Source organism: Vigna unguiculata, chromosome 5, assembly GCF_004118075.2.
Source record: "Vigna unguiculata cultivar IT97K-499-35 chromosome 5, ASM411807v1, whole genome shotgun sequence".
In the NCBI taxonomy this organism is placed as follows: Eukaryota; Viridiplantae; Streptophyta; class Magnoliopsida; order Fabales; family Fabaceae; genus Vigna; species Vigna unguiculata.
The window spans coordinates 44805691-44821464 of record NC_040283.1 but is presented as its reverse complement, the minus strand read 5'-3'; the positions used below and the strand labels follow the sequence as shown (position 1 = coordinate 44821464).

General features: G+C 29.5%; 1 protein-coding gene and 1 long non-coding RNA gene across 3 annotated transcripts; both read left to right on the top strand.

The window, feature by feature from the left end:
* Positions 1-7325: 7325 nt before the first annotated feature.
* On the top strand, positions 7326-8310 carry LOC114184640 (ruBisCO-associated protein-like). The gene has a single exon (XM_028071956.1). The coding sequence runs from the start codon at positions 7393-7395 to the stop codon at positions 8176-8178; it is 786 nt and encodes a 261-aa protein (XP_027927757.1). The 5' UTR covers positions 7326-7392; the 3' UTR covers positions 8179-8310.
* A 3245-nt stretch (positions 8311-11555) lies between these two features.
* Positions 11556-15002, top strand: LOC114184074. Of its 2 annotated transcripts, none has more exons than XR_003604543.1 (4): positions 11556-11651; positions 11797-12006; positions 12127-12239; positions 13897-15002. It is a non-coding gene; the product is annotated as an uncharacterized LOC114184074 (long non-coding RNA). The 2 variants fall into 2 exon arrangements; XR_003604542.1 differs by having other exon boundaries at positions 11556-11656.
* Positions 15003-15774: the final 772 nt, after the last annotated feature.

Genomic DNA, 15774 nt, shown 5'->3' with positions numbered 1-15774 from the left:
ATTTATTTTTAATTTTATTAATTTGTTATATATTTTAATTATTTTCTTAGTTTAATGTTTATTGTTTTATTAATTTATTGTATTTTTTTTGTTTTAATTCTGTTTTTAAAGTTGCTTTTATTTTATATCATTCAATTTTTATATCTTTTTTAAGAAAAAAAATTAATTAAATTTTAAATATTATACATTTATAATTTTAAAAAATTTTGTTATGTAATGTAATATGTGATTATAATCTTTGTATCTATGACAAAAGATTTTCCTTTAAATTTTTTAAAATCACAAGTAAATTTGAGTTAATGTCAGATTTCTCTTCGTTTATTAATATGTGCATATGGGTGGCAAAACGAGTCAGCCTTGTCCGTTTTGGCCCACCACGCCTTTGGCCACCATAAACTATAACATGTCCTGCCACATGATAGATCGGCTGGCTGGGTTGTCACTTTTTTTTATTTTAATTTTTTTAATATTTATTTATAAAATTTGTTGATAATATATATATATATATATATATATATATATATATATATATATATATATATATATATATATATATATATATATATAAAGATATTGGAAAATGAATTTGTCATAATTGTTATTTATGTAGATGACATAAACATGGTTGAAATTCCTAATGAACTCATAAAAACAATTGATTATTTAAAGAAATAATTTGAGATGAACAATTTTGGAAGGACAATTTTTTGTTTGGGACTACAAATTATGCACTCCAATGGTGGTAAGGTCGTTATATGTTGATAGAATCCTTTTTAGACCTCAAGAAAATGATGAAGAACTTATTGGTCTGGAAGTACCGCATCTTAGTGTTACAGAAGCACTTATGTATCTTTTAAATTATACTCGACCTGATATATCATTTGCTATAAATTTATTAGAAAGATATAATTATTCACCTACAAGAAGACATTAGTTTGAATAAAACATATACTTTGTTACCTTAATTGTATTACGAATATGACTTATTTTATCCAAATGATTCAAAATCATATCTAATGGGCTATGAAGACGCATCTTATTTATCAGATGCTCACAATGATTGATCACAAATATGATATTTTTTCACATGCGGTGGCACAACAATTTTATGTCACTCTACGAAACAAACCATAATAGCTACATCGTAAAATCATGCAAAAATTTTAGCATTATATGAGGCAAGTCGTGAATATGTTTGGTTAAAGTCTATAATTCAATATGTGCAACAAACTTGTGGTCTATCATCATGATAAAATGGAATCAATAACCATATATGAAAACAATAGTGCGTGTATTTCTCAATTGAAAGAAGGATATATTAAAGGTGACAAAACAAAATACATTCTTTCAAAAAACTAAAAATTTACTCATGATCTTCAAAGAAATTATGATATAGAGATCCAAAAGATTTGTTTATGTGAAACTCTGACAAATTTACTTACAATGTCTTTGCCAATAAGAACCTTTGAGTAATTGGTTCACAAGATTTGACTCTATTACCTTAATGATGTAAGTATTCACGAGGGAGAGAAGTAGAAGATGAATAAAGAATGATGTGGTATTTTTTTCTTCAATAGGTTTTTATCCCAAAGGGTTGTTCATAGTAAGGTTTTAACGATGCACAATCAATGGACACTCAAGGGAAGAGTGTTATGAAATTAATGAATGTCCATTTACTTGCTAGCAGATGCTCATGATTGATCTCTATTGATATTATCATTAACTATTGTAATCATTGAGTTGTATCCTTTGGGTTGGGTTGTCTATTGTACCCATAAATAAGGACTTTTCCTAGTCTCTACTATTTCTTCTCCTTTATTTTGTAACACTCTATTAATTGTAAATTTATGTTTGGAAATAAAATTTAATTTAATTATTATTAGTGTCTTTAAGTTTTATTGATATTAAAAATGATATTTAATGAGTTAAAACTTTTTTTTAATAAATTATACATTTGTTTTAAAAAAAATAGTTATCTTTGTTTTTTTGTAGTCATTTTTTATTATATTTTTTTCCTCTTATCTCTCAAAGACTTCAGTTTTGATTTTATTTTATTTTCTTATCTCTATGTGACTTTAAATTTGATTATATATTTTTTTATCTCTAGGTCAATTAAATTTTGATTCTATTTTTTTATATTTTGATGTGATTTAAATTTTGATTCTATTTTCTTCTTTTATCTTTCCATGCCTTCAATTTTGATTTGATTTTATTCTTTTATCTCTCTTACTTCTTATTTACTAATTTCACTCATTGTATCTCATCCCTTTCTTCTATTCTAGAATTCTTCTTGTGCGAATTTTGACAGATTTCATTTCTTGAATTGAATCTCATATTGTTTCTATGTACCAATTTTTTTATTCTCATTTTTTGTTAGTATGTTTTTTTTTTTTCTATTTGTGTTGATGTTGTTTTTATTCTATTTTTTGAATTTGTATTAGGCTTAGAAATGTGTTTGTTTTGCCTATTATTGTTTATGGATTAAGGTTTATGGTTCAAGCTGAAAAATAATAATTTATTTTATTTTTTTATTAATGATTATTCTCAAAATAAAATTTTCAAGATTTATGAAAGAGTTGAGAGTTGAGAAAGAGAAAGAGACTTCAAAATATACTTATTTTTAGTAGTGTTTTACATATTAAAATTTTTTATTTCATATAAAAATATATATATATGTCAACTAGAAAATTCGAATGAGACTATTAAAATATTCATAAAAAAGAAAAAGTTAAAACTTTAATTGCATCACAAAAATGAGTTATGAATAAATTTATAAAAATAAATTAAAAAAAATTAAAAAATACAATTAAAATTTATAAAAAGATTAAACAAATTAACCTTATTATTTATTAAAAATAAATATTAAATAAAATTAATTTAGACAGTTTAATAAATATTTTACATAAAAAAATTCAAAATAAATTTGAAATAAAAAATATTATTCTTAATTTTATTTTATGCCTCTGAAACTCTTGATCCCACCCTCTAAAAAATAAATATCAGTAACAATTAGAAGTATAACAAAATTATAAGAAAAAGTTTCCAATAATTTTAAAATCAGAAATTTTATAGAAAGAGAAAACGTTGATCACGTGCATGCTTTTATCCAACGAGTTATCTTTCTTCTTCTCACTTTTAATTATTATAGCAATAGATATTTATAGGTATGGACAAATTTATTTTGGATTATCATAATATAGTATTATGTGAACGGTGTAATTTTTCTATTTTAGGTCACTTCCATTTATATAATAGATTTTCTACACTTCGAAAATTCTTTTTATTACGAGTTAAAGTAATTTATTCCTACACGACCTACTCCAGTGGGGATGTGTCTAAAAAATGGCTAATAACTATTTTGTTTTAGGAAAATTATGGTGCAGTAAAGTTTTTTTTAATAAATTTTGACAAATTATCTATTTGGATAAAAAAATATATTTTATTACTTCATTTTGATTGAAATATAAAAAAATATTTATTTTAATTTTATTTATAGAAGATTTGTCAAATTTATCAAAAATATATTTGTGAAAACATAAATTTCCTTTGTTTTAACATGTAGTTTATTTACTTTCATATATCAGAAGCTCTATTTAACATTAAATTTCCAGGAATTAACTCCCCCACTAATATAATTTTAACATTTTCAGAATAAATAAAATATAGGAGTCGAAACCATGAATGCAATTTTTTTTTATTTATTTAAATGAAGTGAAAAAAATGTTTGCTTTAAAATATAAATTATTTATTGAAAGTTGTAATGGACAAGAAACTATAAACGTTATTTAAGGATAAGAATCTAGTTTAATTAAGGTTAAAAGTATATTTCTTTTTTAACATTTTATGGGTATTTTTAATATATATAAATAAAAGAATAAACATTATTTAATCTATCATTCCAATCACTCTTCAATAATTTATTTTGATTTTTTAAAGTAATGTGATGTGATAACTTAAGTTAAAAAAGAGAGTTAAAATATCACTATTCTATATATAAACTTATTATAGTGTCTATTTTCATTGCAAAATAATTAAATAAATGTTTGTGTAAAAACTATATGCATTGATAATATATAAATTACACTCCATTTTCATTCGGCATAACTTATAACTTCAAAGTAATGAAATTTATTTACGTATTATGGTTTTGTCCTGAAAAAAGATATTTTGCTACCTGTAAAGACAAAAAAAAAAAATAATAAAATCATATAATAGAGAACAAATTATATAAGTACAAGTTACATTATCTTTTGTAGTATCAATAATTTATATATGATTTAACTTTTATTAATTCATGTTTTAAATTATAATTATACATTACGTAAGTGCTGCGTTGATTTTTATTAAAGTTGAATAACTAAATATATTATTTCTTTGTAATTTTTAAAACTGTATAATTGAATTTGATTTACTGTAAGAATAAGATTTAATAAATATAATTTTTAATGCTACAGTAAATTTTAAAATAAAATTCTTCAATCAATATCAAATACTGCAAATTACTGAAATACTGATCGTAAGGTATCTACACGTGCTCCTGGACCCATCCAGGCTGTATTTCTTCAAAAGAGTTAAATATTTTTTAAAAAAAATTAAAATTAATTTCTCTTTTGAAAATTTTAATTCAATTAAATTTTTTAATTTTTAAAAGATATGAATTTAATAATTTTTAATTATGTTAAATTTATTTTATATTTTAAATATATTTTATAATGATATTTTAGTTTATTTATATTATTTGATATATTTTTACTTTAATATTAACGAAAAAATTTGTTTAAAATCTAAAATAAATATTAAGATTTTGACTTAAATGATTAAGTCCACACATTTAAAGAAATAACAGATTAAATTAATTTAAAATTTACAAAAGGAACTAATTATAATTTTTACTAAAATTTAAAAAACTAAAATTATATTTATCCCTCTTCAAACTTATAAAAGAAATATTGAAATTTATTTTAAATTTTTTTATGCTAATTTTTTTTTATCAAATACTATATTTCATTAGTCTGAAGAAATGGTCATTCTGTATGCTACAGTAAATTTTAGAATAAAATTGACTAATCAACGTTGTCACATGCTGCAATTGTGGAAACATGGGTTGAAACTAAGCTATCATACACGTGCTGGACCACATCCAGGTTGTATTTCTTCAAAATTATAAGAAAAATATTGAAATTTATTTTAAAATATTTTTATGCTAATTTTTTCATCAAATACTATATTTCATTAGTTTGAAGAAATGGTAATTTTTTATGCTACAGTAGATTTTAAAATAAAATTGTTCAATCAACATTATCAAATACTGCAACTATAAAAAAAATTATGGAAATATTGAAAATAAGCTATCCTACACGTGCTGGAGCCCATCCGAGTTGTATTTCTTCACAATTATAAGAAAAATATTGAAATTTATTTTAAATTGTTAGCAAATATATTGTATACATACAAAAATCAGAAATTAACCATCTAATATTTTATTTTATACAAATGCATATATTTAACTGTGAAGTGGTAAATTTTCTTTATACACATACATATTTAAATTTTTGTTTAATCCGTTTTCGCTTTATGGCTTAGTTTTTTGTTATGTGTAATTAATTTTACGTATTTTATTTCCTTCCACTACAAAAAAAAAATTATGCTGGAGAGTTTTTTCTTTTAATTTGTGAAGGTTTTTATCCTACAATAGACGTTTTTAAAATCTTTGCAGGAAGAATCACCTCAACCTATTTGTAAAATTTTGGTCGATTTGTGATATCTAAGTTACATTATGAAACTTTTTGCGTAAATGATTTTAACAAATTTTATTGATGACTATTATTTTGTGGAAATTTAAAAACTTCTTTTATTTAAAATTATCTTATTATAAATATTTAAATCTCTATTTTTTCAGTTTTTTTTTGGTAATTCCCTCTTCAATAATTTTGCTTTAAAAATATTAACTAAAATAAATTACGTTATGAGAATGATTAATTATGTTAGTAGATTAATTGTTAATTAATTCATTCATGTATTGTGGCTTGTAAATTTTTCATATAAGCAGTCAATTTTAGAAGTTACATGATCATTATATCGAGATCAAGTTTTTTCTATAATAATATTAGTAAAGACGATGAAATTTTAATAATTAAATTTTGAGAACTTTTTATTATTATTTGAGATAAAATTTTTTAGGTGGTTTTAAAATATAAAAAAATAAAAAAATGAAAAAATAAAAAATTACTAAAAAAATGTCACCATTAAAAAGAAGTTATCAAAATTTAAATTGTTAAAAAATAATTTTCTATTAGCAATTAAGTGAAAAGGTAAAAGGAGAAAAGTTTCTTCACAATTGAGTTCATATACCTTCTTTCTTTTTTCATCTCTTCTATTCCTTTAAACTAAAACCCAACACTCTCCCTCTCTCTCTCTCTTTGTTCTCGCTAAGTTTGATACAATAAACCTAATTAATATGTTCATTCCTTTCACGAATTGTCATTGACTACAAGAAAAAAAAGAGAATAATTGTGTGAAAGAAATTGTGTAAATAACTGCATAGTTGTGTTCATATTGCAAACTCTTAACCAGAAAAACATAATATCCTAATGCCAACAAAATGATGTGGAGTCCTGCATCTTCTACAATCTATGCTAATTAACACTCATCACCAACTACAACTTCTGAGGCTAAACGTTAACGATGTTACTGCACCTTTCAGATCATGGTCTTGATGAGCTTCTTGCATTCATCACTGCAAAATCATTCAAATCACACACACTATTAAACAACTACAATCATAAACATCACCCATAGTGAATATTCAGCACTTTTTCACTTCTGTTACAGAATTTACCCCTTTACAGATATGATATAGCCCTTTGAAATCACAATGTGAACACATATATGTACGTACTACTAATAGCCACAAGTAAATAAGTAAATATCTAATTGTTGTACTTGTCAAAATTTTTAAGACCTTCGTGTGAACATGTGAACATGTGAACATTAGGTATTCTAACTTTCTCTCTCTCAAATTGAATCATGAAAAAAAAAAACTAAACTAAAGTTTTAAAATGAAAAATGAAAAATATTAAATAAAATTTTGGTCAGAAATGTAGAAAATAATTTGACATATAGATATTTTTAGATAGTATTCATTTTCAGAAATCCAGGACCACACATCCAAAGTAGTCAATGAAGAGGAACTTATTTTGTCTTTAACTTCTTCCTTTTCTCCCGTGGAAGATTAAGGACACGTGAAAAATGAATAACATTATGATTCATGAAAGTGTAGAATGAAACGTTGCATTGCACCGGAGGAGTATATAAGGAGTATCTTGGGTATGCAATCTTCCACACCAAAACACAAAGAAGCTGCAACCTTAAAGTCTTTCCTTCCTTCACACAATGTTGTCCATTTTCCGTCAATACACCTTCGACAACTCGTTCGAGCAAGTGTACTTCTCGAACACGGTCCTGAAGGAGTATCAGATCGCACTCACCTTCGCCACCGATTACGACGAACTCGACCAACCCACCAACGGCATCTTCCGCCCCGTCTGGAACCTTGCGCAGGTGACACCAGAAGCCATCAAGCGGTTCAAGGAGAAGGCCGGGAGCATGGACGTCGAGGTGAAAGTGTTCATCTCCATCGGCAACCGAGGCAACCGTCACCCCTTCAAATCCCTCGACAGAGAAGCATGGATCGTCAACGCCACCGACTCACTCACGCGCCTCATCCAGGAGGTGAACCTCCAAGTGGACGGCATCGACGTGCTGTACGAGACAATCGATGCCTCACCCGATGACTTTATCTATTGCGTGAGAGGTCTGATAAAGAACCTGAAGGACAATGGGGTAATCACCGTAGCTTCCATTTCCCCCACCTTTAGCCTCAACACCGACTTCTACTCTACTTTGTACACTTCCGTGCCGTCCTTGTTTGATTATGTGGATTACCAGTTCCAGACGGAGCTTGATCGTGTTCCAGACCCTACTGCGCTGGCGCAGAGGTACGATGAACTCACCCAGATTTATCCCATAAGGAAGCTCTTGGCTGGGTACAGCGCAGAAAACGCCGACTGGGCCACTGTTTCACCCATCGTCTTCTTCCTCGGTGCCATGGACATTCTCCAGCAGAAAAATGCTCCTGGTGCTTCCATTTATTACCATAATTTCTCTGCTCCTCAATGAACATCATCTTATTCACTATTTACACCATCTGCTTCTTCACTATTTGCACCCTCATCGTCTTCTCACTATTTACACCATCATCTTATCCATTCCCCACCTATATATGAAATAAAACGACATCTTTTATGTCCCTCTCTTTACCTTTTTTTTTCTCTCTCATTTAAATATAAAATGAGTTACTCATTTTTATCCATAAATAATTGAATTAAGGTTATTTTTCAACTAAATGACCCGATGTTGATCCGTGAAAGAGAAGTTCAAATAGAACCCAAACCACATAATTAGAAACACATCTATTATTACTGCAAGGTAACTCTGCTTTCTGATTGTTTTTTCTCTTCAGAGATTTTCATGATGCATTTGGTTTTGTATTATGTGTTAACTTCACAGTGTGTAATGTGTTTGAAAAGATAATTTTAAGAGAATCATTTGTTTTTAAAGAGAATTATAAATGTTTCGTAAGTACTTTCGATAAGAAATTAGAATTTTACAAGAGATATTAAATTACTTAAAATCATATATTATTTAAAATTTAAAAACATAGAATTTTATATTTTTAATTTTTCAACTTAATTTTAGTCTGGTGTCCATCACTTAATTGTTGGTTTTCCATTAGAGTTGGTGTGACGTATCTTTTAAATAGAATAAATCTATTAAATAAAACATCACATAAATATAATATAAAAGAGCACACGACATGAGATATATAGATACTAACCATTAGAGTTATCTCGATATACTGGAAGGAAAAGTTAAGGCACAACACAATGTCAAAAACATAACACAAAAGTTAACAGTTGGCCAGAAGGCTTGCTCATAGAGCATTGAATTACAATTGTTCTTCAAAAAGAGCTCAATAGCAAGCCAAACACTAACTCTTGACCAACTAACTGTAGCATTCTCATCATTCTGATGACTACTAGGGGTTTCCATATTTGCTCACACCAATAAATTGGTAATCATTGCAAAAGTAAAAATCATATAAGAAGACAAACACATGCAAAAAGGGTAAGTTAGAGTAATAAGAAATTTTGAACATGTTATAGCAAACACATCATTAAAACAGATTATAAGCATGCAAAACAGTAGGCATTCAATCATGTGATAATAGCCAAACATGACTCTATGACTTAATTATTCAGATACATATAATAAGATCGAATTCACTGGATGTTTGCACTTGTGGTGGTCTCTACTGCTATGCAGAACCATTGCGAATGGGTTTCATCCTACCACGCACAAGATTAGCCTTCAATCATCTAGGGCCATTATCCTGCCAAAGATTAGGACCTCTTGCTACTCTCACCACTTGAATCAGTCTGCTCTACGTGAGACTAACTGATTCTTTAGAGCTTCAGGATCCAACCTTACTTGAATCCTTATCTAATTATATACACTACAAGACCACCATGAGATCTCCCCAAAAGGCCCATGGAATTACGCCTATCTCATACCACAACCATATTCCTCACACAAGATTCACATGATATCTCAACACATTTCATTCTCATGTCCAAGACCAACTAACCAACCAATCCATTTATCATTTCACACCAAATATAGTAAAATTTCGGTTCCATTAAAGCATACACAACATGCATGATCACATACTTTGAGCTTGAGAGGTAAATAAACAATCAAGGAACAATTTCAGCCAGTATAGTGTTTTCTTCACAAGTCTGAGTCCCACCCAAGCTAGAGGTACTCACTCGGGCGAAAGAGAATCTCTCGCTCAAGCGAGCCCATCTTGCCTAGGCGAGGGCTCGAACAGTGAACACTGCAGGTTTCTACGGGTTCTCGTTTAGGCAAAACCTTCTCACTTGAGCGAGATGACTTGTCGCTCAAAACGGAAGCTCGTCGCCTGAGCAAGAGTTCGAGTAGAAACTAGGGGCGAACTTCTGCTATTTTCGTCTAGACAAAAGTTGTTTGTTTGGGCAAAAACCACATAGTTCTTCCCTGCTCATGCATGCAAAGCAAAAAAATAGTCCAAAGCAACATCCAGTTCAGTCTCATACAAGCACAAACATCAACCAGGAATTTTAAGCATGAAATAGAAGCAAAACCAAACAACATACTTCAAAAACGTGAAAACTCTAACTTTCCTTACCTGGACAAATGCTAGTAAACAAAAACAGGCACCTAACAGATGAGCAGCACAACTCCGAGAACATATTAGTGAGTTGTAAATATTAACACAAGAACGAAAACATGATAACGAAGATGAACTCTAAACAGAACCGAGGCAACAAAGTTAGAAAGGAGTAAAAAAAGAGTTGAGGTTTAACTTACGTGGAAAAAAATGAGCTCAACTAGCTCAAAGGGAAAAGGAAATTATGCCCTAAAATAGCTCTCTATTTCAACACTGTTAGGAGGAAGAGAAATTTTTTTAGAAAATAAACAAAATGAGTGTTAGAAACTAGATAGAAATTCTGAAGTACTAAGTGGACCGTCTTTGGCCTTTGAAAATGATAAGTCAAATCTTTTTAAAGCAGAAAAAATGGCTTACAGTTGGTTAAAATTAAAATATTTTCGGTTGATATTAATCATAGTTTCAACCAGTTTCGATAAGAGTTATTTATTTTATAGGTCAAGATTCTATTAATTAACAATCAAAGTTTGGAACATTGTTTTCGGTGATGTCAAATAATATATATTTTTTATACATGTTAATAAAAGTTATATTTTATTTACATTGTTAGAATTTTTTTGGTAAATCGATGATATTCTCACTTTTCATTAGATAAAGTTTTTTCAGCTGATATGGATGATATTAGTTTTTTTAGGTGTGAACTAAATTTCTTATTATATCGACATATGTCGTGATTGTTTTTTTTTTTTCGATGTCTATTGTAATTGATTTTATTAAAGACATTAATGTTATTAATATTATTTTTTATCAATAATTTATTAGGATTTTTTTCCACGTTGATAAAAAACTTGCAATCAAAGTCACCTAGAGTTATTTTTATCAGTGATGTATTTTTTAACCTGCATCAATAAAAAAATATAAATAACTCTCACATGGATGTTAGTCTAAATAATTAAAATATTAATTAATATTAAATAAAACCAATATATAAATTAAGAAGACTTAAATAAAAACATGACAAACATTGATAAAAAAAGATAATATCAATAAAGATGGATCATAAAATCATCAATTTTATTACTTATTAACTATTAATACCCGTTTAATATTTAAATATTTTTTTGTATTAGATGATACAATTTATCCAAAAAATTAATAAGAAAATGTTAGTTTAATGAAATTACTATATAGACCTTACCAATTGATTGACATGTATTAAATTGAGGGTTTTTGGTCTTTCTTCCGCTCATTTTACATTTAATGCCTGATTGACGTTGGTGAGAGAAAATTAGCATTCTTATTCTCCTCGAAGTCAAGAATTTGCATTTTTCATTTTTCCATCAAAGAGCAATTTGAAGAGTAGAAAAAACCCTTCCGGTTGAAGGTTAGGTATGCTTTTCTTTTATGAATGTTTGTTCGTTTTAGTGGTGTTCTTTATTTATTTTTTCTTTATTGTAAGTTTGGATTTTTTTTTCTTCTTGGGTGTCAAAGTTTTCTTTTTGTGCTTATTTTTCATTATCCTGTGGCAGAAATCATTTTTAATTAGTCGCGAAACGGGTTTGCTGTTTCAACGGAAAGGAAAACGATGACAACGAGCGGTGATGGTTCCCGTCGTGAGCGATGGTGGTGGCAACGACATCAGTCGCTGTTGATGGCTTCGACGTTGCGGTTGGTGGCTGGTGGAGAGACCTTGGTTCTATGGTAGCAGTGATCCGAAGGGGAAGAGAAGAAAATCCTAGGTTTCTGATTGAAAAATTTGTGATTTTTATTTTGAGAAAGAAATATGTTCTTTTCGTACTATTTATTTCTCTAATACACCTTTTCTACTTTTATTTTAATCGAGTTCGGTTTCTCTTTAGTCTCTGCAGGTCTCCTTCATCAAAGGTATTAAATAGTAAAGATATGAAACCAAATTGAGAATATCGAAGCAAACTATAAAGCCGACGAGAGATTAAAGGCAAGAATATTAAAGGTAATTTAAATATATAAAGCTTTAGATAAGATATGTTATTGTGTTCTATGTTCTTTCCAAGAATTTTTATGCCTGTTGGTTATAATGTAAGTTGCAACTTATAGGTGTTCTGTTAACTATAATTATTTGTATATTTTACAATCGGAAATGCTTTGCACAAGACCTATTGTATCTATAATATGTTTGTTTTATCCACTCAGATAAATATATTAACGATTTTGAAAGTTGCGCCATAATAAGGGTAGACTTAGAAGACAACCTAATATCCTCAAGGGAAAAAATTGGAATCCAATGAAAATATGGACAGTTGCTTGACAATGATTTATAAGGAATGAAAACAATTGTAATTTGGCAAGGTATAAAGAATGTCAACATGGCTTTCCTGCCTTCTCATTTGTTTTTTCTTCTTATTTGGTTTTTAATTTCTAACACGGGGAAGTATGTTGTACAAGGAGAAGCAAATAAGGGCAGTCAAGGAGAGATTATTGGAGTTTTATGTATCTAGAACAACCAATGAGTTTAAAAAGTTGTTTCAAAGCTCACCCAAGTTTTATCTGGATCAATAACATGGATTTCATGAAAATTTGTTTTTGTTTTTTACTTCTTTAGGGTTTTTTTTGGAGAAGTTATACATATCATAAATTAGTACATTATTATACTTTATAGTTATTTTGTGACTTTATTTTTTTGTTGGGTTTATTGTCGTCTGATTGTTTGTTCTATTAAATTTCCTTGATGTGTTGTATTCCAGATATATTAGAAAAGCTCATGTTTTACATTAAATCAGCATTTGAGGATTCATGTTTGATTTTTCCAAAGCTCAACTAGGGCAACTGATAACGTTGTCGTTGACGCGATCAAATTAATACTACTTATCTATAACAACTGTAATATTGTTAAGAAAATAGTCAACAAAATAGTAAGGGTAAACTAACCTAAAGTCGTCTCCCAACGAACACGGAATTGATTTTTAACAAATTAGTTCTTATAAAACTATATAAGAGTTAGTCAAATAAAATTATAAAAATATGAGGGATAAGGATAAAAAGATAAAATAAGATAGAAAAATAGTAAAGAAAATAGATTGATTCTATTGTTTTTTCAAAATAGATTCATCATCGGTTATCTAAATATTATTGCTCAATTAATTATTGTTGTAGATTTACAAATTAATCAATGTAAAGTCTCAATTAATTTGCTGGCGTTCTCACTTTTAACCAAAGTACAATCTCAATTAAAAGTGAGAAGAACTTTTAGATTATCCACTTGTAACCACAGTCTCAATCAAATTTCACTGTGTCTAATTATGTCTATTCTTTTATCTCTTCACAAAATAAAGAGCTTAATTAATCAAAGTAAAGTCTCAATTAATTTTAGTTAGAGTAAATACGGTTAATCAAAGTAAAGTCTCAATCTCAATTAGATTTAAAAACCCTTGATCTCATATTATCAACATGTATATAGATTTAAAATCATTACTTTTTATATTATTCAAAAATAAAAGACATAGATGAATTAAAACTTCATGAATACAAAATAAAAATAGAAGGATGGAGAGAGAGAAATGAAACGAAATTAGACCCCTTAAAAGTTTCCGAGCTTTTTTTTTTTTTTTACTTTTCCCTTGGTTTCTTTATATACTCCTCTTTATATATAGGAATTGGACTTGGACTGTACTTCCGACAAGGCAAAGATGCAGGGTGTGGTTTAGGGGTTGAGCTACAGCAGGTGCGAGTTACACGTTTTCTGCATCTGTGGAGGTTGCAGGTCCGATCTGGTGGTTCTCGCATGGTGCAGATGCAGTGGTGGCTCGTCAAGCATGGCGGCTACCGGCGAGATCCAGAGCTGACGGTGGTGGCGCAATTTCGCTGGCAGCTTGGTGGTTCAGTTTTCCGGCGAAGTTGGAGGTGATGGTGGATGCGCTGGTCTCGCGTCTGCAATGGTGATTGGATGCGTGATGTTGCTGTGATGTGCAGATGCGAAACGGAGAGGCTGGTTGGTGCGCGTCTCCTCCCCTCTGGCTCGCGCTCTCTGACTCGAAGGTGCAGGTGGATGAATGAAGGGTGAACACTGCTGGAGGATGGCCGCGCCGCTGCTGGTTCGTGAAGTTGCTGTCATGGCTACTGCACTGCAGTTGCGTTCGTGAATGGCGCAGGCATGGAGGTTCTGCTCACGGTGGTTTCCGGCGAGAAAAAGATGGTGCGTTGTAGTTCGTGGTGCAGATCTCGCTGATGGTGGCGCGGTGGTGCGGTGGCTGCCGGCTCGCGTAGGAGTGGAAGGAGGCTCGAACAGTGGTGCGGCGCAGATGAGACTGTGAATGGAGATGGTGTTGCGAACAGGTGCAGGGACGTTGGTTGAAGATGATGGAAGCTTGCAGGTTGCAGGTGCGTGGTTCGAACTGCTGGAGGTGCTGGTGGCTCGCAGTGGTCGGAAAATTTGCTGCCGGCAAGGGTGGCGGCTGCCATGGTGATGGAAGGAGAGGAGAAAATTAGGTTAGGGTTTCATGTGAGAGATGTGAGAGATGGAAGAGATGATGACGTTGTCTAATTGGTGCATACGTGTTTACAAAGATTAATGACACGTGTTAGTTTATGGTTGGTTTGATTTGAAAATTGAGGATTAAGAGGTAGGAGGGGTGTAAATAGACATATTTGGGGGTGCATAATAGGTTTTTGGTGAGACCCATTTAGAAAGAGATGAGTGTATAAGTAATGTACTGGGTGCAAAAAGTGATTTTTCCATAACTTCCTCATTTTAACCTTATTTAAAAGTGTTTTGTAATTTCAATCAATTTATTTTTCCACCTTTAAATAAACTTAATCTTAACTTCAGTTCCATCAACAAACGTTAAAATATTTAAAAATAATTTACACAGCTAAAAATTACTTTTTAAGACATTTTTAGCATAAAGTTCAAATAGTCTAATTATCAGAATTGTTAATTAAATCACTCTTTAAACATATAAATTCAATTAAATACCCAGAATTAAACGAATGAGAACAACAATACACACTCATCACCTCAGTTTTTCACATTCATACAGAAAGAGAAAACAACAATAATTTTCAGCTTTGTATGCATACTGTTTTTTTTTTCTTTTAATGAACATTGAGAAAAGAAGTTGATTTTCTTTTTTTTATGAAAATCAATGTTGTGGTTTGTTACTAGCACTCCAACATTTACTTTAGAAAAAGAATTGTGTGGCACTCAAATGATACAGCCACGAATACTTACATTCAAAAAGAAAAAACTACCTAACATTATTGTCATCAATAATAGATGTCATTTAAATGAGTGATAATATGATGTAACAATTGTATGGAAGATTCACAGGCATTACAATGGATAAAAATGTACATGAACAATTTAGTTTCTGAAATTGTGATTTATTATTACTTTTAGTGCTCTGAAATAGAGAAAATGCACTCTTTTACTCACTTTAATCCAAAGTTATATGAATCAATGTGATTTAAATGATAATATTAACATGTTTTAAGACTTTTTTTGTATTTTGTTGAATCTAAAGAATAAAGTG